We start from the raw sequence: 24,252 nt of genomic DNA on the forward strand, positions 1-24,252 counted from the left end.
CTAAGATGGAAGGTCAGGGTTTAAAAAAAAAAAAAAGAAAAGGAATTATAGATAAAAGAATAATAAAAATATTTAAGCTGTTAAATAAGGAGGAGAAAACATGAGATAACTGTGGGTAGGTATGAAGGCAAGAAGAAAACATGCTAATGGACTGCAGAAACTGATGCTTGAAAGAAGAAGTTGATTGTTACCAAATTTTAGCATTTCACTGGCATCTTGCTATGCTATATCCTGCCAGTAGAATGGCAGCTATTTTGGGGGGTGGGACCAAATTTTCTTTTGTCTTTGTATCCCAACTCCTGTCACATTGCTTTGCATGTGGTAGGAACCTTTTGAGAACAATAGAAATGGTGGAAATGCTTTGACAAAGATTGAAATTTGTTTCAGTTCCATTAATATTAACTGTATGGTTACACAAAAGAAAATAGGGCTAAAATGTTACCTATAATTTATTATTTTTACTCTTCTTTTCCTAGTCTCTTATTCATGCTTTAAATTCTTCTTTCAGTATATCCCACAGGTTTCTCAAACTTGACATGTCTGAAATAAAACTTGTTCTCTTTCCTATTACTAAACAGTTAGGCGTGGCAGTGTATTGGACTCCTGCTCTAGACACTTAGTAATTCTTGTGCCCCTAGGCGTTAGGTTCAGTTTCATCTATAAAGTGGGTAATAGTAGCACCTACCTCCTGGGTTGTAAGGATCTGAGGGGATGATATGTAAATTGCTTTGTAGATTTTAAAGCAGTAAATAAATGCTAGCTACTACTATCTTTCCCCCCAAACCCTTCTTCCTCCTAACTTCCCTATTTCTTTTCAGGTCACCCAACCTGAACCCCCCCCATCCCTCACAGTCATCCAGGTGTAAACCTAAGCATCATCACCCACTCTTTGTCACTCATCCCCATTTCTGAGCGTTACACAGCCCTTGTGGATGGCAGCTCCATGGAGCTTTCACCTACATGCTTTTTTTTCCCACTGAAACCAACATCACCCCGACATTCCCCCTGGGTTATTGCAGTGGTCTCATCCTTGCTCTCCCTGAAACCTGTATCTCTCCAGTCTGTTCTCCTCATATCCTTTACAGTCCTGTCCTGTTCAAGAAGCTTCAGTGGCCAAATACAAACTGGGCCAAAATACAAGCTCCTGCATCTGGCCCTGAAAGCCATTTCCACTCTGACTTCACCTCAGCCCCTCTCCAAGCCTGTGTTCTGTGTGAACCCCCCAGCTTCCTGTTCCTCTGTGCACAGCCTTTCCTGACCCCCCTCATCCATCCAGTGTCTAAGCAAAGAAGCTACTTCTTGGCTTTGGAAGAGGAAATTCCCTCACCTGAAAGTTTCCTCTCCCAGGGGGATCCTGTGTCTATTCTCTATCCCCACGGGTGTTTATCTTTCCCCCTCCCCACTCCTAGTAAAAGGCAAGCCCGTGCTCCCCCTCCCCTTCTTTAAAGAAGTCCCCAGCCCCCCTCTTGCTCTGACCCTCACGGCAGGGGAGATGATAGCTCATGAGTGCTCATGGGGTGTACATCTGTTATTAGTTCAGTCTTATCTTCTGTTCCTTAGATATGAACAAGCCAAGAACCTGTCCCGAGATCTGGAGAAACAGGCCACCCGAGTGCATGAAGAGGCAAAACGAGCTGGTGACAAGGCCGTTGAGATTTATGCCAGTGTGGCCCAGCTGACTCCCGTGGATTCTGTGGCCCTTGAGGTATGGAGTCACACACAGACCTGCCCTGTGTACACATGGGCCATCTGGTGCTAGGGCCCTCTCAGAGTGCCTGGAGAAGAGATCTCCTTGTCCTGTTCCAGCTCTTCCTCATCACACTCACAGTGCCCCAGCCCAGTTATTCTCGCAAGTGTGCCTCATTGCTGCACTTTCTCTGATCTTGGAAAGTTATTCATGCCTACGATGCCTTGGTGCACACTGTTTGTTGAACAAAATAATGTTTGCTGAATTGAAATCATTTAAAAAACTAAATTGTTTTTCAAATGTAGCAGTTATATTTAAAATAATTTAATAATTATTAAACAATAAAAAGCCATTTAATACTATAGCACAAGTTTTTACAAAAGCACAAGCCTTTATCCAAGCAAATGGCCCCTCTGAATCTCCAACCTCTTGCTTGATGTGCCCATCCAGGATATCCTGCCTGTACTTCACTGCAACATGTCCAGAACCAAGCCTGTCTTCCCCCTAAACTTCCCCTATTTCTTTTTGAGCCATTAGCATCCTCTAAGCTAGGCATATATAGAGGATTTAGATTCAGGTAAAATTGAGTTCAGAGCCTCTCAGACATTTAGTAGACTCTGGACAAAGTCACTTAAATTCTTCTAGCCTGCTTCCTCATCTTGGATGCTCTGACAACTCTCTGACCTACTTCTCTCTCCTAAATTTAGGGATGTGTATAGTATTTATCTGTCTTTAAGGCTTTAGCTCAGGACCCCCCTCCCTCTACACTATCCTTGGCTAAAATTGTTTTCTTCCTCCCTCAAAAGGCTCTTTGTCTATCTCTTTTTTGCTTTTTCACATATTTTACCCCTTTGTACATGTCATATCCCACCACCACTCTCCAGTAAAGTACAAGTTTTGTGAGAGTAGGCCATTTTTCTTTTTATCTCTAGCTCTCTAGCCCAGTGCCATGTATTAGAAGTACTATTGTGTTGAAGAGTATAAATGAAAATCTGTATTTTAATATATTAGATTTAATTGAAATAAGCAACAGTAGTATCGGCGCTCTCTGCTATTTCTAAGGAGAATTTGAATAAAAGAATCATACTAAGATGTCTTGGATTAAAAGGATGGAACCAGATGGTACTTGATATCATCTCTGTACTCTCCTAATTCCCAACAGGTTCTCCAGGTCTGTAGGACTGAGTTTTCTTCAGTCTGCCTATTACTTTGCTGGCATCACAAATGCATGTGCACACAAATACACAGAACATGTTTGTGTTATCAAAGGTGGAACTTATTGCCTCACAAAGATTTGTTTGGCATTTTTAAGGCACTCAATTTTGCCACTAAAATGACTTCATCACATCCTGGCTTACAGATCATGACCCATTCATTATCTGTGAGTTTGCACTGTGAGCCTTAGAGACTTCAGAACTATATTCTTCAGAAATTTCATTGCTTTTTTAGAATTACTTGATCATTTTTATTTGTTTTTTGAAGAACGAGGCTAATAAGATAAAGAAGGAAGCAGAGGCACTGGACCAAATGATGGACAAGAAGCTGAGGGACTATGAGGACCTCCGGGAAGACATGAAAGGCAAGGAGCTTGAAGTGAAGGACCTCCTGGAAAAAGGAAAGACAGAGCAACAGGTGAGACCATTGCATGAATTACATGACTGAACAATTGGGCCACCTCTGTAATGTGAGCCAACAAAAATGTGGGAGTGGGAATGCTAATTGATAGATTGCTGTTGTTGAATGGCCACAGGTACTACACTTGTGATGGGCCTCAGTGATGAGAATAGAAGGTTTTGTTTGAGAGTCAGTCACTGCTCTATTATGTGTTTGTAGACTGCAGACCAACTCTTGGCCCGAGCTGATGCTGCCAAAGCTCTTGCTGAGGAAGCTGCTAAAAAGGGGAAGAATACATTACAAGAAGCCAATGACATTCTCAACAACTTGAAAGGTATCAGAGAAAACCATTGGGACAGAGAGATTTGTCATCTTCCTTTGTTGCATCACACTTGTCTTCATGTGTCTTAAAGTTGGACATGTAATGATAAATGAAAACTGCCATTTTTAATTTCTTCTGCTAAACATCAGTTTTCCCCTCATCCTCAATCCTGAGGACATAAGATTGTAAAACTAACAAAATTACTGATTTCCTGTGCTGAGGAATTACTGAGGCCTTGTGCCCTTTGCTAAAAGTTATTTGCAGTTCTAGGTTACAGTATCATTCACTGCCTTTCTTAGATATGAAAATGCAAAAGTTAAAAAATATTCACTGCAGAAGGAAGAAATACAGTCAGGTGGTTAGCTACTCTTCAACATGCCCATCATCTTTTGCTCTTTTCCTAAGCTTCTTGTCAATTCAGGCTTTGTTTATCTTGTTTATCCTTTATTTTCTTGGCTTTATGGAATTTGTCTTGCAAAGTTCTGTGGAATCTTGCTACAGTGTCTCCTGATTGTCAGTAACTAATAAATGCCATTTAGATTTTGATAGACGAGTAAATGATAACAAGACAGCAGCAGAGGAGGCCCTAAAGAAGATCCCTGCCATCAACCAGACAATTGCTGAGGCCAATGAAAAGACACGAGAAGCACAACTGGCCCTGGGAAATGCGGCTGCAGATGCCACTGAAGCTAAAACCAAGGCCCATGAAGCAGAAAAGATTGCTGGGTCTGTCCAGAAGGTGTGTATTTTGGCATGTCCAAACAAAGGGATTTTTAGTCTTCTATTCAATTCCTTTTTGCTTCCTCAGTAATAAAAAATCACATGACCTTTTATCTTTAGTTCTAATAAAATAGTTTCTTTACCCGTGAGACCCAGAGCAAGTCACTTAATCTCTGACTACCTTAATTTGCTCATCTGTAGTAATAGCACCTACCTCCCAGGGTTGTTATGAGAATAAAATGAGATAATATTTACAAAGTGCTTTTAAAGCCTTTTAAAGTAATCTATAAATGCCAGCTATTATCATTTTTCTATTGAGTTAGTACTGTATTTAACAAGGTACTATTTTAGGAAATACAGTTGTCTAGGCTGAAGGGGTCGAGGGCATAACTGTGAAGAGGTTTCTTTATATTGACGTTTCTTTGACCTGGAACTTATTTCCACTCTTGAAAATCATTGTAAAAGCTTGTTTTTCTAGCTTTTATATAATTCTTACTTGAGGGTTTGTTTCTTCATCTAGTTAAATAGAAATGGTAAGATTGTGACTTATTCTGCTGTTCTATAGCCTTTATTATTTGATTGTTACTCTAGGCTCTTTGAATATTCAGGTCCTTAGTTTTTGTAATACCTAGATGATAGGGTTAAGATAAACTTATCATAAGGATAAATTATCCAGAGATTGACACTTGGTTATTGGCATTGCCGCAGGTATCAAAACATAAATAAGGGTTATGTTCTGCTTCCAAGGTCATTACTAGTTTCCAGAATATCAGTGAAAGATAATATAGTAGGTTATAGTTTAAAATTTTTTTGAGAATTAGACATTTTAATTATTTCATGAAGAATAGAAGCAAGAAAATGTCTTAGAACAGAACCAAAAAAAGTGTAATATTTCTGTGTTACTCCTAGAATGCTACCAGTACCAAAGCAGAGGCAGAAAGAACTTTTGCAGAGGTTACAAGTTTGGATAAAGAGGTGGATGAAATGTTGAAACAGTTACAAGAAGCAGAAAAGGAACTGAAGAAAAAGCAAGATGATGCCGACCAAGATATGATGATGGCAGGAATGGTGAGTGATTTTTGGTGTCTTTCTTTGTACCTGATCACCCCATGAGAAGTAGAATGCTCAGCAGGAAAGTCCAAGTGCATCCCAGGCTTCCATTCTTCAAGCACTGACTCAAAGAACAGGATAGTCTCAACACTTTCTGGCAGATATTTGTGGTGCAAAGATGCATAGCTTTATATAGCCCAATAGTTAATACCATACCAACGTGTGCAAACCACCTCCCCTCTACCCTTCCCCCAGCTAGTGCTGCTTCCCAGGGTGAAGAATTGCCACAGATTTGACATTTTTTGAAAATGAACTACTTCATCATAAATATTATTTCCCACAACTATGGAAAATAGTTCATAATATGATGTAAATAAAGTCATATATATGAAGCTTGGGAAAGGACAGAAAAGAAATTTAAAGCCAAGGTTTATAATTTTGAAGGACTTTATTGTAATTCAAGATCAAAGAGGCAAATATGTAAACCTAGATAATAAAATAATCCAAATATAAATGTATATTTTAAAATACTCACTTTGAGGAATCTCAAAAGACCTTCCCTACTACTTAGAAGAAGGACATTTTCGTGTGGGAATTAGTTAGCTAGAATAAGAAAGTATTGTACCTGTTAATAAAATTTAAAGAAAACACTAGAAAAGTTAAAACAAACCAGCTCTCCTTATGTTCTGGTATTTTCCATAGAAAGATGTATTGTCTCAAGGAGAAATTCTGTTGGATTCTCTTTTTGCAATATGTGTCTTAAAGTGTAGACTGCATAAAAATATATATACATATATAAAGTTTGGGTCGATGGTAGAGAAAAACATTTAAATTACATGAGGAAAATAGCTTTTTAAAAAACTTGAGTGTTAAGGAGTACAGACATAGAAAAGACCTTAAATCTAGAAATATTCTCTAGATTTCTCTAGCCCTTCTGAAGAGAGAGTAAGTTGGACAGACCTTGCTGTTTGCCTAGGCTGCTGCTTTAAGTATATATATTCAGGGTTTGTTGAGAAATAATTACCCTGTGTGGTGGGTGGTGTTGGTGTTTGCAATTCTGAGTATTGGCCCAGAGCAAGAGAGCAGTTCTCCAAGGAGCCTGTAGGGGCCTGATAAAAACCCAGTGGTTTGGATGTAATCACAAAGAAAATATTTCTTATGGATTTTTCCCTATGTTTTATTTGTTTTCCTTTGTCTCTTTCAGAGGAGTAAGGAAGGTGCTAGGAAGTAGCATGTTCATCTAGGGGAGTTTGAAGCAGATGCCCTGAATCCGGGCTCTGTTCCTGGGGACTTTGGGGGTATTTCTTATCTCCTCTGAGGCAGTGTTTTTTCATCTGTGAAATCAGAGGGTTGTGAAAAGGGGCTTCTGAGGACCTTTACTAGACCATTGAGCTTGAGTATTAAATCTTGGGCAGATGTCTTGATTGGATTGTTAAAGGGATGTTTGGGGTTCTTATGGAAACCATGATCATTAGGAATCAGTGTGTAAGCCCATTAAAAATGTTATATCTCAATTACTAGATTAAGAAAATATGGAGATCCTAGTGTATCTAGGTCATCCTTGAGGCATTTGAACAAAGTCTTACCTTTTATCCTTATGTAGAAAATCCACATTTCATAATCCCATTCATAGATAGGTGAACCACTTTTCACAGAATTAAGTACTCAAGTAATGGCCCATTGTCACCGCACATAGCCAAGCATGCCTTGCCTTTTCTATCTCCCATCTTTTTGGACCCCTTCTTCACTTTCCTTCACATTTTAGTTTAGGCCATCAACAGAACTTGCTTCCATTGCTGCAGCTGCCTCCTCATTTATTTCTCTGTTTTGGGTCTCTTCTCCCTCTAAATCTTTTCTCCACACAGCTGCCAAAATGATTTTCCTGAATTATGTAGATCTGACCTATTGTCTCTATGATTAAATATAAGCTCCTTTGTCTAGTTTTGAAAGCCCTTCACATCCTAGCTCCCAGTCTATCCTTGCCTTTTTTTTATCTATTATGAACAAGCCCACCCTATTCTGCAGTTGTGCAATCCAGCTAAAATGACCCTTTCTCTGTTTCTCACAATTCTCCATCCCCTTGCTCTGTGTTGGCTATCCACTTTTACTTCATAGAAATCACCGTCTTCTCCATAAGCTTTTTCCTTATTCTCTTAATAATTCCTTATGCTCTCTATCCCTAAACCCTTATATTTATTCTTTTAGATTTGTTTTTTTCTTAGAATGTTAGCTCCTTGTGGCTAGGAATTATTTCTTTCTTTGTATTTGTGTCCTCCGTTCCTGGTGCTTAATAAATGTTTAAATATTGATTGATTGCCAACCCTGAGAGAGGTTTTTTAGTGAAATACACTGGTTCTCTTCTAATCTGCCAAATTACTTCAATAAAGTTATAGATGGTATACTTATCAAAATCATAAGTAATATAAAACTGGGAGGAGGAATAGCCCCATATATTGGATAACAGACAGAGAGTCTAAAAAGATCTTGAGAAATTATAAAGGACTTTAGAGTCAGCATTTAAACTGACAAGACAACATCCGTTTGAGTATTTGAATTAGATCTACCTTAGACATAAAAGCTCAGAACAAAACACCAAGATTTTTGTTGGCAAAGAATGTTGAAGGGCTTTGGTAATGAGAAATTGAGAATAATTGAATAAACTCAGCAGGTCAGGTGCTTTCTCTCTTAGTGAACAAACAGTGCTTTTGAAAGTCAAAAGGATTTTCAGAAATACCTCTTTAAATACATAGTTGTTTCTTAAATATCTAAATTTTACTTATAATACGCAAGACATATCATACAGGGAACTAAACCTTAAAAATTTGAATTTTGAAAATTAAAGCTGACATGGAGTTTTTCCCACATGGATGATGAAAGTGCAGAAAAGATTGCCTCTAGAAAAAGTCTGCTGCTAGAGTGCTCAATATCTTCAGATATTTATTCAGGTATACAGGAGCATTGATCTGATGGTAATTTTGCAAAGTGGTTTTTCAGTGGCAAAGTACTCAATAGAGGGGTAGCTAAATAATTTACATAGTCTTTTCAGTTAATATTAAGGACTTAATGAACTGGAAAAGTCTGAAAAATAATTTAGCCTAAAATATTACGCCTCAAAGGATTAGAATTAGTGACAGTATAGAACAGTAGAGTCAAACTCAAATAGAAATGGATCCATGCAGGCTACTTATTGACTTAAAAAATCAAAATAATATTATCTGTTGTGTTTTCATTTATTTTATTAAATATTTCCTAATTACATTGTAATCTCATTCTTGGTTTCAGAAGTTTTACTGTCTTCAATCTTGACATCTATCTTACTAGCTTTGTTTCAAGTTCTTTATGTTTTCATTTACCAATTAGAAGTTAAAGAGTTCCCTTCCCACATTTAATTAAACTTAGTAGTTTTCAAGATTAAGAGATTGGGAACAGACATAAACATTCCAAAAATGAATGAACCATTGAAAAACATTATTGACTCTTTGAGCTTAGGGTTTATCATAAGGGTGACAGAAAACATAAATAGAGCTTTAGATTCAATAGTAAAATAAATTTTTTTAAAGCCTCAAAAAATTCTCTTCAGTTTGATGAAGAGAAGAGAACATGCTGATGTAGGACAGCTGCTGAAAGTGTAAAGAGGGGTAAAACTATTTCTTTGTAAATCCCTTATTCTGGATATTTTCTTGTAGCAATCCTAAATTGAAAATAATAGAATTTTACTCTGTTATACAACCATCTGCCATGTTCTCTGATGAACATTAGGAACCCTGAAAAAGTGATAGGGGATAAAAATTTCAACCATAACTCTAAAAAGTGTAGTTTGAAACATTAGCTCATGCCAGGTATTTCAGAATCACTTATTTCTGTGTTTGCTAGATTTATTTGGATCAGTGAAACCATCTGTTTTCTAATATTTAATGGCTTCCGTTTTGATCAGTTTCCTGTGACTCAGATACATTATATTTATTCAAGTGTCATGGAATTTTCCCTATTAATTTTACCTTTGGGCTTATTCTGAATTTGAACAATATTGTTACAAATGATTTTATTTTCTTTAGCAGGGTGGAGTGAAGAGATTTTGGTATGAAAATACTTAGGATTAGCACAATATGGCTTTTTAGCAACTATGACTTCTGTGATAATCCTTTGTCTAAAAAGTTGTTTTCCCATAGAAGATGAAAAAAATTTGTTCCTTATAGATCTTATCATGTTTTTAGAATAAAGGAGCACTGCTCTCTTACTCTCTTTGCTGCCCCCCACACCATGAGCTACAAATACCTTGATTTCTTGAAAGTGGTGACAGATAGGCCTAGACTTAATCTTTAAAAGGTAACTTCAGAGGGTGTCTCCATATTTAGCAGTATTCTGTGGGATAGATTTTAATGATTCAAACCTCTTTACTGAAAGATTTAGAAAGAAGCCATCTCCTAGAAGGGAGAAATTTGAATTTTGTTAGTTGGTAAAGAGAACAAATCAGAAAGTAATAAGGGAAGGACTTTTCAGGTCCAGGATTACAGAATCCTCTACCATTAGAAAGTAAATTCCTTGAGGGTATTGATTGTCTTTGCTTCTCTTTATATCTTTATTACTTAGCACAATGACTGACACTTACTAAATGCTTAATAAATGCTTGTTCATTTAAAAAAAATCAGAAAGATCTTTCTACATATTGAGAAAAGAAAAAGGAAGGAGATTAAAGCCTGTTGTTGTTATTATATCAATATAATTCATATACTTTTTTCCTATAGGCTTCACAGGCTGCTCAGGAAGCAGAGATTAATGCAAGAAAGGCGAAGAACTCTGTTAGTAGCCTTCTCACTATTATCAATGACCTCTTGGAACAACTTGGTATGTACACAAGCGTGACCATTTCAAACACTGTATAGCATCTAGGATAGGGCCATGTTGGGGCTGCTCCCCTCCCCCTCTCCACTGCCCCTCTGTCTAGCAGCCCAGTGTGAGCACTTCCTTCCTCCCTCCATCTTTCCCTCCGCTATCTGGGGTAATTTGGGGAGCTCACAGGCGTCTTGTAGGTGCATTTTGGACATGCCATCTCTTAAAGGATCGCCAACACTGGGGTAGTGAATCTGGGTGTTTTTCTTCACAAGGCAGATTTTATGATTAGTCCTATCTGATCAGCAGTTACCCTAAAACAATTCACTAAATTATTTATACAATGTTTTCACTTTTTTTCTTTAAACTGCCTCCTGTCATGAGTGTTAGGCATCTAAGACCCTTTCTTTGAAGGTTAGGAGTACATAGCAATCATTGTAAAGAGAACTTGTTTCCTTTAGGAAATGTCTTGCCATATTGCTACTTTATTAATCTAGCATTTTATTAAATGCTTACTTGGCATTTAATATTAATATATTAAAACCTCTTAATATTAAAGAGCACATGGTTCACATTGTTAGTGTTTTCTTCTCCTCATTCAAGCCATTGCAACAATTCTGGTATAGTGAAAAGAGCCCTAGGATGAGAGTCAGAAGACCAGGTTCTTGTTTCAGAGTGACCACAAATTATTTGTATGCTCCTAATCTCTGTAGGTCTTGGTTTTCTTATTTGTAAAAGAAGAAGTTTGGTCAATAATAAGTCTATATTAAAATAAAGAGATTTTTCTCAGATTATCCTACCAGGTGGATGATGTCAGTGCCATAGATAGAATGATCTGTTTAAGAGGAAAGGTTACAATCAAAAGATCTCTTCAGAAAGGTCCTAGACCTTGCGTCCTTGTCCACAATCCCTCTTTGTGCTCACACACACATTTATATGAAGAAAATAAAATAGATGGTGAAAGGAAAAGAAAGTTGAGCTTTCAGGAAAACTTAAATATCCTGAAATATTTTTAATACTTGTTTGAGACAGAATAAGCTTCATTCTGAGGCAGTTTTTTTTTTGACTCTGTCTAAGTGCATTCAATGATTAAATTACCAAACTATGTCATTACAAAACAGTTGTACCAATCATAGAGCCCTACAGCAAGGAGAGTTTTATAAGCTTCTGTCATCTCTTAATTTCTTATCTTCTATTTTCTTAAATTAGGGGGTGTTTCAAGTCTGTCTCAGACTGTTGCAGTCATTAGTTTGCCAGCAAGAAAGATAGCTGTTCCATGATAGTATGTTTTCACTGCTTCGCTAATATTAAGAACATCTCTTAAACTCTCTGTCTAAGCTTATTATGGAAGACTGACCTGTCAAAAGTCTCCCCTCCTAGATTTAAAATTAAACCTAAATGTACCAGCATTTTTAGGGTGGTAACTCTTTAGTTTCTCCTTTTACTTCTATTTCTCCCAAAACACTATAATCCCAAGAACTGGTCTGCTTTGCCTTGAGTAAATCTTTTGGGAATGGGGAAGACTGAAGGTAGTCACAACAGACTACATATTATATAGCTGGCCTTCCACTGTGAAAATTAAATGACCATGGAAATCCACAAGTAGAGTTTGAAGTCCAGAACATTTATCCCCAAATTAGAGCCGTTTTTTGCTTATTGTTGTCTTATTAGTATATCTGGCATATGGTAAGCACTTCATAAATGCTTGTTAATTTGTTTTGAGAGAATATTTTACAGAAAACAGAAGTGAATATGTTTTCTCAAACAAAACCATATAAAAACCCCACTGTTAGTTTGTGTGTTATGAATCAGTCCAGCTGGAATGAGGAAAAAAGTGTTTATACTTTGCATGCATTGTTTATATCCCATGTACTGTATCACTAATCTAGAAGTCACATTCTGTAGGGCTCCTTCTGCCTAGTTAAAGCTGCTGCGCTCCATTTGCTAAAAGCTACAGGAGGTTTGTTGTATCATCTAAGTCTTTTCCTCAAACTGACTTCTTTGTCTCCGTACTTACTTACTTTAGGGCAGCTGGACACTGTAGACCTGAACAAGCTGAATGAGATTGAGGGCACCCTGAACAGAGCCAAAGATGAGATGAAGGTCAGTGATCTAGACAGGAAAGTATCTGATCTAGAAAATGAAGCCAAGAAGCAAGAAGCTGCCATTGGGGACTACAACAGAGATATTGAGGAAATTTTAAAAGACATTCGCAACCTTGAAGACATTAAGAAGAGTTTGCCATCTGGTTGCTTCAACACCCCTTCCATTGAGAAACCCTAAAGGCATGTCAGCAGGGTGGGAGTTGGCCTTCCTGCAATGACTGGTGGAGTGATGGTGAGGCTGTGGAGCACCTTCACACACAGATGACTTTCTTCAGACCCCAACTCTCCGCTGCTCTCAGTCACTATTCTTTATGAACCAGGAAAAGTTGCAAAGTTCAAAGAGAAGCAAATTAAACTTCTATCTTTGGGCATCAATGGGTTTTCTTTTATAAAGTCTCTCTCTTCCACCCAAAATACCCTGCCTTACCTACACTCTTCCTTTTGATTTGCACAAGGACACAAAGTGTCCTGGAATACAGTACAGTGGTATAAATGCAACTGTATATATATCATTGTATATATAACAAGGCACAGAAAGCATCCACTCTTGCTTCTCTTATTGCCACCTAAAAGAACCTCTTCGGTCCTAGTCAGATCTCTTCATTTTTTTTTTTTAATGAAGGAAATAGAGTGGCTACTAAAGTAGCAATGGGAAGGCTGGAATAGCCTCATCTCTAGAGAAAGAAATGATTCTCTGGAGCCCTGCCCCCTTGTTCAGCAGAATTGTAAAGAAAATAAACATCCCTGTGCCAAAAGTAGTGTCCAGTTAGAATTTTGGTAGCAGTCTACCAAATGTTTTACCATCTGTTCTGAGTGCAATACACTGAGCCACCTGCTGATAAAAAAAGATGCTATTATTTATAATGTTGTATACTAGGCCATAGGACAGAAGAAGTGGGTTGAAAGTTTTTGTCAAAAATCACTCATGGCCTGAAAAGCAAAAGATTTCACAAATCTTTGTCAGTCAGCTAATTCATTGGGCTGGCAGCTTGCAAAAAAAAGGATCTGTTTTGCATTCACCAAAAGACCTGGATCCCTGTATGTAGAGTTAATACAGAGAGATTTTAGGTAAGAATGACATAACCACTAAAGTCTTTTTTTTTTTAAAGAAAGAAAAATAATTAAATTAGTACTTAATTTTTTGGAATATGTAATAGTTTTGGAGCTAGGGTTGAATTATCAAGCAGAATAATTGGTCATTAAGAGCTTGGTTTTTTAAAAAAAAATGTTCACATTTCTTCTTACAAAAGGATAAAATTGTCAAGTTCCCTTGCCCTCTCCTGGAGAGAGATAAAATGCTAAACCCTTTAGTCCCATCTTTTTCCAGTGTTCCCACTGTCTAAAATCACACCAAAATACCCTGTTTGTGTTTAAAGTTTGGTGGCTTCTCAGTTGCACTCAGTATGTCACACAGCTGCCACTTCATCTAGAAACCTCCACCTCATAATTCTAACCTATTGAAAACTCTTTTGTGTTGAAGGAAAGCCTTTAACATGGAGTTTCCTAGTAGGCTTTTCAACTTTTTATCCTCAACCCTGTGGTTTTTCTCCATAGATCACAGTACAATGGCTCTCCTCTTACACCCCCACTCCCTGCCTTTGAGATTCATATATAGCCTTTAACACTATGCAACTTTGTACTTTGCGTAGCGGGGAAGAAACTATTATCTGACACACTGGTGCTATTAATTATTTCAAATTTATATTTTTGTGTGAATGTTTTTGTTTTTGTTTGTTTCGTTTATCATGATTATAGATTAAGAAATTTATGTAAATATACTGGGTCCTGTTTCCAGAATGACAGTGTCTGTTCTCCTCTTCCCTCCATATTTCCTTTTAACCACCACAACAATTTGCATCACACTTTTCTCAAGCCTCTTACTGTTTCTTCTGTTTATAATTCCTCTGGATTAGGTTTCTCTTCCATTGCCCTCCTTTGTACCCATTGCCTTGTGTTTGCAGTATTTGTAGTCTATAGAAGTAGTAGTTAATTGTTTATCTGAACATGCAGTTCCCATAGAGAAAAGAACCCCTGAGACATCCTTTCCCTCCCACTCCCAGATCCAGCACCAGGTTATCCTGAACAATTATTCCCACAGACTGTAAAGTCCCTCATGTCTGTTATATAATAGCAATGCTAGATTGACTTGTGTGTAGTGGCATTAGGGGGTGCTACTCTAGGGGTCTGCAGCACCATTATGGGTCCAGGTAGTAGTGTATTTCCTGGATGTCATCCCTGAGTGGATGTACGTGAAATGTGAGAGCTTCATTATAGACTTCCATAAGGCATCAGGGACAGTGCTATAGGAGGGTACATGGGGGAGGATACTTAGCCTTTGCATATGCCTCTCCCTTTGCTATCCCCTAGGGCATGCTAGAGTTTACCAAAAATTCTATGACTTGGCATTCCTCTGCCCTTTGACACCTCTGTATTTCCCCAGGCCTCTCTTGCTACCAGAAAACCAGTTCCTTTTTTACGCCAAGTTTTCACGTCAGTATTTCCTGACCAGCTTGTGTAGTAAGGTGGTCATATCCTAACTCTCATCTCCTGGTCAAGGCTGCAGGAAAAGACAAAAGAATCTGCCAGCATAGATTTCCTCTCATCCCTCAATATCAGGTGCACACCAGCTTGTCTTGGGCCAAGGTCAAAGACTGTTGCCTTTCTGTTTTCCCTTCTCTCAACTCTGTGGTGGTGTGTTTTTTTTTTTTTAAATTTTAAGCAGAATTTTATTTTTTAAATAAAGATTCTTTATAAGAAAGTTCTTCAATTACACTCCTGCATTACAGCCATTATTACATTGTAGAGCTATCTGTTCTTTGTGTAACGACTTTGACAATGTGGCTATCACAGAGAATGTATGAACACGGCTGTTCTTTGCCTGGAATTTGCTCCTTTTTAATCTTGACTGTGGCCTTTTTTATGTGCCTTCACTATAGCTTCTTGCCTTAATCTCTGCAGTCTTGCTGTCTGGGGAGGTGAACAAAATGCAACACTTGGCGTTTTTTTTATGTATAAAACAGTATTTTTATTTATAATAAAGTCTGAATATTTGTAACCCCTCATATACTTGGTGGTGGTATCTGAATATGCTTTTACAGAAAGAAGGGAGAAACTTTCTTATAGGAGGAGTAGAAATTTTTTTTTAAGTGGTAGAGAGGGGGCAGCCAGATGGATTGAAAGCCAGGTCAAAAAGCAGAAGGCCTTAAGTTCAAATTTGACCTTGGACATTTCCTAGTGCAATGATAGCAGACCTTTTAGAGACCACGTGCCCAAACTGCAACCCTCACACTGCATGTGAAGCCCCTACCTTACCTCAGATGGGAGGGAAGAAGCTCTCCCATTGGGCTACTGGGCAGAAGGGTGAGTGATGTGAGAAATGCCCTCAGGTACGTGTGGAGAGGAGCACGGGAGCAGCCCCTCCAGCACATGTGCCATAAGTTCACCAATATGGCCCTCGTGTATGACCCTGGCCAAGTCATTAATCACACACACACACACACACACACACACACACACACACACACACACAAGATTCTGTATCACAGTATTACACTTATGCTGCTGGAATGAAAGGTGACCAATCATAGTGCTGTGTTCTGTATCTTGGGCGCTGATTGACTTAGTGACTGTAGGTTAATAAGAGTGTGGAAAAGGTTTATAGGAGAATGGGCCTTAAAATATATATATAAATAATAAATATAATGCCGTTACTTTGCAGATTTTCACCTATTGCAGGGGTCTCTCGGACATAACTCCTATGATAGGTGAGGGATCACTGTGTTATATCTCATTTGATTCTCACCACAAAATGTTAAGGTAAATATGGGAGTTATCCCCATTTTATGGAAGAGAAAACAGAGGCTCAAAGAATTTACCTTGCCCATAGATGACACATCTAGGAAGTGTCACAGGTAGATTTCAAACCCAAGTCTCCTGATTCCGAGGTGAGTACTCTATCCACTATAATAAAGCAGTGTACGTCTTCCAACGATGAAGATTTTGGCGATGGGGAAATCCATTTGTCACAAATTCTGTCTGTATGCAAGGATAGGATTCCCAGCTATCACGTTAGGATAGCATAACTGGCTAGTGTATCTCTCTTTTGGAAGAAACAAGTTCTAACACCCTGAGCTGAAAGGGCATATGTCAGTAGATGGGTGACTAGTGCCCTCTAAAGCTTTCGTGGAGGAAATTTCCATGAGAAGATGCCCACAATATGTCCCTACATGTCTCCAATAGTTACGTCATGGTTGGTCAGAGTGGATCCAAAGAACACACAGATTTGGGGCTTTGTAGTGGTGGGATCTGAGACTCAAGTTTCCAGATCTTCCAGATTCACTGGTAGCTTCTATAAAAAGCAGTAAGTCTCAACCCTTGATCTTAACCCAAAGAGACCAAGTAATAGGAGTCTTTATAGGATATTAAAAAAAAAATCTGAATGACCAACTGAGTGACTTCAGTCTGTCCAAACTTGCAAGATCTAGAAGTTCAGAGATAACTGGTGAAGAAACCAAAAAAGTGGAATTTTCTTCAGAGTGTTAAAGGACATAAGTTAATTACCTGTATTCCATAGGTTCTTCCTAAATGTACTTTGACCTTTTGGTTTCCAAAAAGTGATTTAAATGCCCTTACTTGTTTTCCGTTTTTATGTTGTGACAGTAGTACTTTTAAACTTTGATTGCCTTCTTTCAGGGATTAGGGGTTTCTTTGAGGTTGGCTGCATCATAATCTCTCTATTCCAGTATCATATAAAAGGTTAATTTTTTCAATTGCACAGGAGACATTTCTTAAGCACCTCCTGTGTCCAGAGCTCCGTGCTCGGGGAAATATAAAAACATGGTACCTAACTTATAGTCAAGTAAAGGGATTGGACACAAATAGATAAGCATAATAAATGATATGATGAGAATTTTAATACAAAGTTGTGTGCGATACAAGAAGGGCACAGAGATCACCCCTTGGTCTTCCTATTTCCATGATGCACATGGTTTCTTAATGGGCGTGCCTCTCTTGAGGGAGTATGGATGGGGCTGTGCAGGCTTCTTTCCATAGGTCTCAGTCTGTGTGTGTACAACTGTCTTCTCTCTTCCTGGCCTTACAGCTCTGATCTGCAGGCTGAAGTCCTTACTGTCTTTGGCCATCTCTTAAATGCCATGCCCCAAAAGTTTATCCTCAGGTGTAGGTATGAACAGCAAGAACTTAGGGGCAGCAAGTACTCCGGCAGAGCTGGTTCACAGAATTATAGCATTTTATAGCCGAAAAGTGGCCATCTGGTCCAACCCATACCCAAAAAAAGAATCCTGGATTCAAATGCCTCCCAAGTAACCAAGTAGTAAAAGACTTGAGAAGGGGGAACCCATTGTCTCCTAAGGCAGACAATTCAACTTTGGGATAGGTCTGATTGGAAGCTTTCAAACAATCCTAAATTGGACTCTTCACAACTTCCATTTCATGGTTCCAGTTCTGGGCTCTTTCTCTTCTGTCTGGTCTTTCTCTTCTGTCGCATCCTTTCACAGGATACCTCTCCCCTCACCCTAAATATGCAAGCATTTTCCAGGTCTTGTCAATCCTACCTCCACGGCAACCTCTCAAATCCATCGGTCTACTGATACACGGCTATCAGCCTATTTCAGGCAATTACCATCTCCAGTCCTACATGCAATAGGAAACTACCAAAGGTTTTTGGGCAGTGATGCAATTTGGCCAGATCTGTACCTTAGGAAAACCCATTTTTTTTTAATTCATGAAGAATGATTTAGAAAAGGGAAGAAACTGGAAGCAGGAGTGCCAACTAAGACCACCCCCCTATCATCTGCCCGCAGGAGCATCTCAAGAATCTCATCATCCATTAGGAACCTCTCAAATATCCAAATATCCATACACAAATGCCCAAAGTTTAGGTAACAAGCAAGAAGGGAAATGTGTGTGGGGTATGGCTATGAGTCATGCAACACTAGTCTTCAAAGGATTCAAAGTGAGTGTCACTCAGAAGGCAGTGGAGAAGTGTTCGGTGGATGTGAATAGCCCATTTAGTAACCTCTAGACAAGCATAACCCTAAGGAGGACTCTAGGACAGCCCAGATACTCTAGACGTCTTTATGATGTCAAGAGAAAGCAAAGAGTTCTGCCAGCACATTGGGCAAAACCCCACTGTAGTGAATTTGTCCAAAGGCATTCTCATTCACTAATTGATATTCACCCAGACACATTATAAAGGACAGACAAATGGCATAAAATGGAGGAGAACAATGGGTGGCAATATGCATCTGTGATCACAGGACTTCCTGGGGTAGAAATTCCCTCTACCAATTGAGAATATCTCCTTATCTCTTAACTCAAAGCCTTAGAATTTACCTAGAAGCAATGACTGGTTAAGTGACATGCCCATAATTACCAGCTTTTATATATTAGAGATGGGACCTCTGCCACGACTTCCTGACCAAGACAAGCCCTCTATCCTCTATACCAGTGATGTCAAATCCAAATAGAAACAGATCCCTGTGAGCTGCATTTGACTTAGAAAACCCAAATTAACATGATCCAGGGTATTGTGTTTTTATTTTGTCAAACATTTCCCAATCACTATTTCAATCTGTGCTCAAGTTCTTTTTGTTGTTGAGGTTTTTAATTTTATCCCCCCCCCCCGCCCCCAGTTACATGTAAAAACAGTTTCCAGCATTTTTCAAAGAAAATTGATTCTTAAATTCTCTTCCTGCCTCCTATCCCCACTCCTGTGAAGAGGATAAGCAATCTCCTATAGATTTTACATGTGCAATCATGTAAAGCATTTCCTCATATTAATCCTTTTGGAGCAAGGAACTCAAATGGAAAAAAAATTAAGGAAGAAAGTGAAAAAAAGTTTGCTTTGATCTGGATTAAGGCAGTGCTGTTTCTCTGGAAGCAGATGGCATTTTTATCATGAGTCCTTTGGAATAGTTTTGGATCATTGTATTGCTGAGAATAACTTACATTTGCTCATTTTACAGTATTCCTATCACTTTGCACAATGTTCTGGTTCTGCTTATTTCACTGTGTTTTAGTTCCAGGTTTTTCTGAGCTCCTTCTGCTTGTCATTTCTTATAGAACAATAGTATTCCATTACAATCATATATTATTAATTTCTCAGTCATTCCCTAATTGAAGGGCACCCCCTACCCCCAAAAAAGAGCTGGTGTAAATATTTTTGTTCATATAGACCCTCCCCCCTCCCCCTTTTTAAAAATCTCTTTGAGATACAAATGGTATTGCTGGGTCAAAGAGTGCATACTCTTTTGTAGTCCTTTGGACTAGGTCCAAATTGCTCTTTGGTAAAAGTGACTCAGTTCACAACCCCCAACAATGCGTTTGTGTCTCAAATTTCCTACATTCCCTCAAGTTTTGTCATTTTCCCTTTCGGTCATAATAACCATTTGAGGGGGCAGCTGGGTAGCTCAGTGGATTGAGAGCCAGGCCTAGAGACAGGAGGTCCTAGGTTCAAATCTGGCCTCAGACACTTCCCAGCTGTGTGACCCTGGGCAAGTCACTTGACCCCCATTGCCTACCCTTACCACTCTTCTACCTATAAGTCAATACACAGAAGTTAAGGGTTTAAAATTAAAAAAAAATTAAAAAAAATAATAATAATAACCATTTGATAAGTACCTTAGAGTTATTTTAATTTGCATTTCTCTAAATAATAGTGATTTAGGGCAATTTTTTTTTCTTGACTAAAGAGAGCTTTCATTATTTTGAGAATTGCCTATTCATATCCATTGACCATTTATTAATTGGGGAATGACTTGTATTCTTATATATTCAACTCATTCCTCTATGTATTTGAGAAATGAGTCCTTTATTAGAGACCTATATAAATTTTTTTGCAATTACAATTACTATGTGTTACTTTCCATCCTATTTACCTCTCTTAGTTTCTAATCTCCCTGAATTTGCCCTCTTCTCTATCAGCCCCCCTCCCCTATTTGCTCATCCTCTTCCCCTCCTATTTTCCTGTAGGGTAAGCTAGCTTCCTATACCTAGTTATTGTGCAAGTTCTTCCCTTGTTGAGCCAATACTGATGAGAGTAAGGTTCACATGCTTCCCCCATCTTCCCTTCCATTCTAAAAGCTCTTTCACACTTTTTTATGTGCCATAATTTGCCCTATTCTATTTTTTCCTTCTCCTTCCTCCTACTTCATTCCTCTTTATCATGCCTTAATTTAATTTTTTATATCATCCCATCATGTTCAACTCACACCCTTGCCCTCTGTCTGTGTATATTCCTTCTAACTGCCCTAATAATGACAAAGTTCTTTGGCATTACAGGAATTATCTATTCTTGTAGGGATGTACACAGTTTAACCTTATTGAAAGTCTTTGGATTTCTCTTTCCTGTTTACCTTTTTTATGATTCTCTTGAGTCTTGTGTTTGAGAATCAGATTTACTATTCAGCTCTTGGTCTTTTCATCAGAAATATGTGAAAATCCTTTATTTCATCAAAAGCCATTCCCCTCCCTCACTTCCCACCCCCCCCCCCGTTTTGTTGGGGAAATAATTCTTGGTTGAAGTCCAAGCTCCTCTGCCCTCTTGAGTTTCATATTCCAGGCCCTCTAATCCTTTAATGTAGAAGCTGCCCATCTTGTGTTATCCTGACTGTGGCTCCATGATATTTGAATTGTTTCTTTTTAGCTGTTTGCAATATTTTCTCCTTGATCTGAGAGTTCTAAAATTTAGCCATACTATTTCTGTGAGTTATCCTTTTGGGATTTCTCTCAGGAGGTGATTGGTGGATTCTTTCAATTGCTATTTTGTCCACTGGTTCTAGAATATCAGGGCAGTTTTCTTTGATAATTTCGTGAAAGGTGATGTCTAATATCTTTTCTTGATCATGGCTTTCCGGTAGTCCAATAATATTTAAATTATCTCTCTTGGATTTATTTTCCAGGTCAGATGTTTTTCTTCACATTTTCTTCTATTTTTGCATTTTTTTTTTACTTTGTTTCTTAATACCTCATGGAGCCCTTAATTTCCACTTGTCCAATTCTAATTTTTAAGACATGATTTTCTTGAGTGAGCTTTTGAATCTCCTTTTCCATCTGGCCAATTCTACTTTGTAGAGTTCTTATCCTCAATGAATTTTTGTATCTCTTTTGCCATAGACCCATTTTTATCTTTTATGGAGTTTTTCTCTTCAATGCATTTTTGTATGTCTTTTCCCATTTGGCCAACTCTGTTTTTTAAGGAGTTCTCTTCATTGGATTTTTGTCCTCCTTTTACCAATTGGCTTTTTAAGGTATTAATTTCCTTCAGTATATTTTGGGCTTTCTTTTACCAAGCTATTGACTCTTTTTTCCATGATTTTTCTGTATCACTCTCATTTCTTTTCCCAATTTTTTTAACCTTTCATATGATTTTAAAAATCCTTTTTTGAGCTTGAGAGCAATTAATATTTTTCTTGGAGGCACTTTGGGATGCAACAACATTGACTTTGTTATCTTCTGCTGAGTTTGAGATTCCCTGTCACTAAAATAACTTTCTATGTAGAGATTATTTTTTTATTCCTATTTTCTTGGCTTTTTTTGTTTGTTTAAAAAAACTGTTCAAGTTGGAGTCTATAGCTGTGTTGAAGGAATCATTGTTCCAAGCTTCTGGTTCCTTGGTAGCTTCTTTCAGAATTGGTTTGGGGGATCTGTTTGCTTATTGTCTCTTATCTGATTCCTGCAACAACCCAGTGAAGAAGGGTTTCTAGCCTCCATTTACTGATAAGGAGTATGAGATATTAGAAGATAACAGGGGTTGATTAGAAAGACAGGCCAGGTCTTAAAAGGAATGCTAAAGCTAAAAATAAACTGAGACTAGTGAGGAAAGCCAAACATTAAAATAGGGTAAGTTGGCTTAGTTTTTAAATCTGGGGCTAGATTTGAACCCAGATTTCTTGTCTCTAGTCCTGGTTCTCAATCCATTGAGTCACCTAACTGTCCTCAGCTACTATTTTTTTTTTAATGTTCTGAGTATTCTGAATTTTTTATGTCCTGGTTCCAGTTGTCTGTAGGTTGGTATGTTTGGGTAATCACTAACCCTTACTTGAGTGGAGGTGGTGGGCTGTTCTGGTGCCGATTACAAGTTTCAGGTTTGCTGAGCCAGCTGGACAAGATAAAGTATTGGGACCACGTCTATGATTTTGGTGATTACATGTTAACGTGATCAGAGAGGGTTATGCTGCAACTTGCAGATTTTGAATGGCTCAGACTTGATCCCCAGACAGTCTGTTCCCTGGATTTTTCCTCTAGTCTGATTCCAGAGGATCAGACCTTTCCCAGAGATCAAATCTGCTTCTCTGTAGGGACTCCAATTTAGGGCTATCTCTTTTTTAATGTGGTACACTAAATGGCTGAGCCATGAGTTTTTCTTGCTTTGATTACTTGTTCTAACAGACTTCAGGAAGGGGGCATATAACACTCTAAAGATGTCTTAAGTTTATATATAACTTTTTAAAGTGCTTTTGCTGTCTTGTCCCTTATCTGATCCCTGCAGCACTCCAGTGAAGAAGGGTTTATCTTCTCCATCTATTGATGAGGAGTATGAGATATTAGAAGATAACTGGAGTTGGTCAGAAAGACAGGCCAGGTCCTAAAAGGAGTGCTAAAACTGAAAATAAAATAAGATCAGTGAGGAAAGCCAAGTATTAAATTGGGGGCAAGTTGGCTTAGTTTTTTAAAAGCCTTTTGGAGAAAGGGGGATCAAAGAAGAGATAGGACCACTGCTCAGAGAGGATAGAATGTCAGTAACTATGAATGGAAGGGCTGCTCAGTTTTTATTTTTATCTTTTCTATGCTACACAGAGAATATTTAGACTGGAAAGGTCAGAACAAAGTGGCCAATAGGGAGTTGATAAAGATAAGGCAGAACCTAGTAGTCCTTGATGAATTCAAATCACCTGGCCCAGGAACTGACTAATGAGATTAGTGAATCATTGTCAATTATCTTTGATTTTATCTTTATTTTATTCCAATAACAAATTTACACATAAATTTCCCAAAGTTATATAAAGATTCCTGTAGTCTCCCTCCCCTCTTCCCACCCCCTTCTTGGAGTCAACAAGCTATTCCACTGGGTTATACATGTATTATCACTCAAAACATTTTTCCATATTATTCATTTTTATAAGAAAATGATCTTATAAAACCAAAACCTCAAATCATATACCCAAGTAAACAAGTGATAAATCTACGTTTTCATTTGTCAGTTATCTTCGAACGGCTGTAAGGGACAGCTGGGTGATTCGGTGGATCGAGAGCTAGGACTAGAGATGAGAGGACCTGGGTTCAAATATGGCCTCAACACGATTTGGATGTAGACTCTTAATGACCACCCTAGAACAATTATCAATAATATGGAAATAGGTCTTGATCGATGACACATGAAGAGACCAGTGGAAATGTGTGTCGACTACTGGGGGGTTAGGTGTGGGGGGGGGGGGAAGAGAGCAGGAAAATGAATCATGTAACCATGGAAAAAATTTTTCTAAAAAATTAAAATTAAAAAAAAATATGGCCTCAGACATTTCCTAGCTGTATAGCCCTGAGCAAGTCATTGTTGCCTAGCTCTTACTATTCTTCTGCCTTGGAATCAATACACAGTATTGATTCTAGGATGGAAGGTGAGGATTTAAGAAAAAGAAAGAAAGGCAGACAGACAGACTGGACATCAAGAGAGATATCAAAAATTTAGAGAATGACAAATATCTTGGTTCTTTCTCCTCCAGCTCCCTCAAAATAGAACAGGGCAGATTTTGCAAGGTATAAGTCACTGAATTGAACTTTGAACTCTGACATTTAAAAATTCTGAGAGACTGGCTTCTGGGTAAGAAAATCCATTTATTGATCAAGCTAGAAATAACCAATAAATGAATGGCCTTTAATCAAAGTCATGGAAGTCCCCTTGTGCA

General features: G+C 38.2%; 1 protein-coding gene across 1 annotated transcript in view; it reads left to right on the top strand.

Moving 5' to 3' along the window:
- Positions 1–15,390, top strand: part of LAMC1 (laminin subunit gamma 1) — a 58,989-nt gene extending 43,599 nt beyond the window's left edge. The window contains exons 22-28 of the mRNA XM_044674900.1: positions 1,561–1,705; positions 3,170–3,319; positions 3,521–3,635; positions 4,163–4,362; positions 5,253–5,411; positions 10,139–10,238; positions 12,250–15,390. Of these exons, the coding sequence (XP_044530835.1) occupies positions 1,561–1,705; positions 3,170–3,319; positions 3,521–3,635; positions 4,163–4,362; positions 5,253–5,411; positions 10,139–10,238; positions 12,250–12,506 (1,126 nt within the window). The 3' untranslated portion in view covers positions 12,507–15,390. The remainder of the gene's footprint in view (positions 1–1,560; positions 1,706–3,169; positions 3,320–3,520; positions 3,636–4,162; positions 4,363–5,252; positions 5,412–10,138; positions 10,239–12,249) is intronic.
- Positions 15,391–24,252: the final 8,862 nt, after the last annotated feature.

The sequence above is a fragment of the Gracilinanus agilis genome, chromosome 4 (genome assembly GCF_016433145.1).
Source record: "Gracilinanus agilis isolate LMUSP501 chromosome 4, AgileGrace, whole genome shotgun sequence".
Taxonomy (NCBI): Eukaryota; Metazoa; Chordata; class Mammalia; order Didelphimorphia; family Didelphidae; genus Gracilinanus; species Gracilinanus agilis.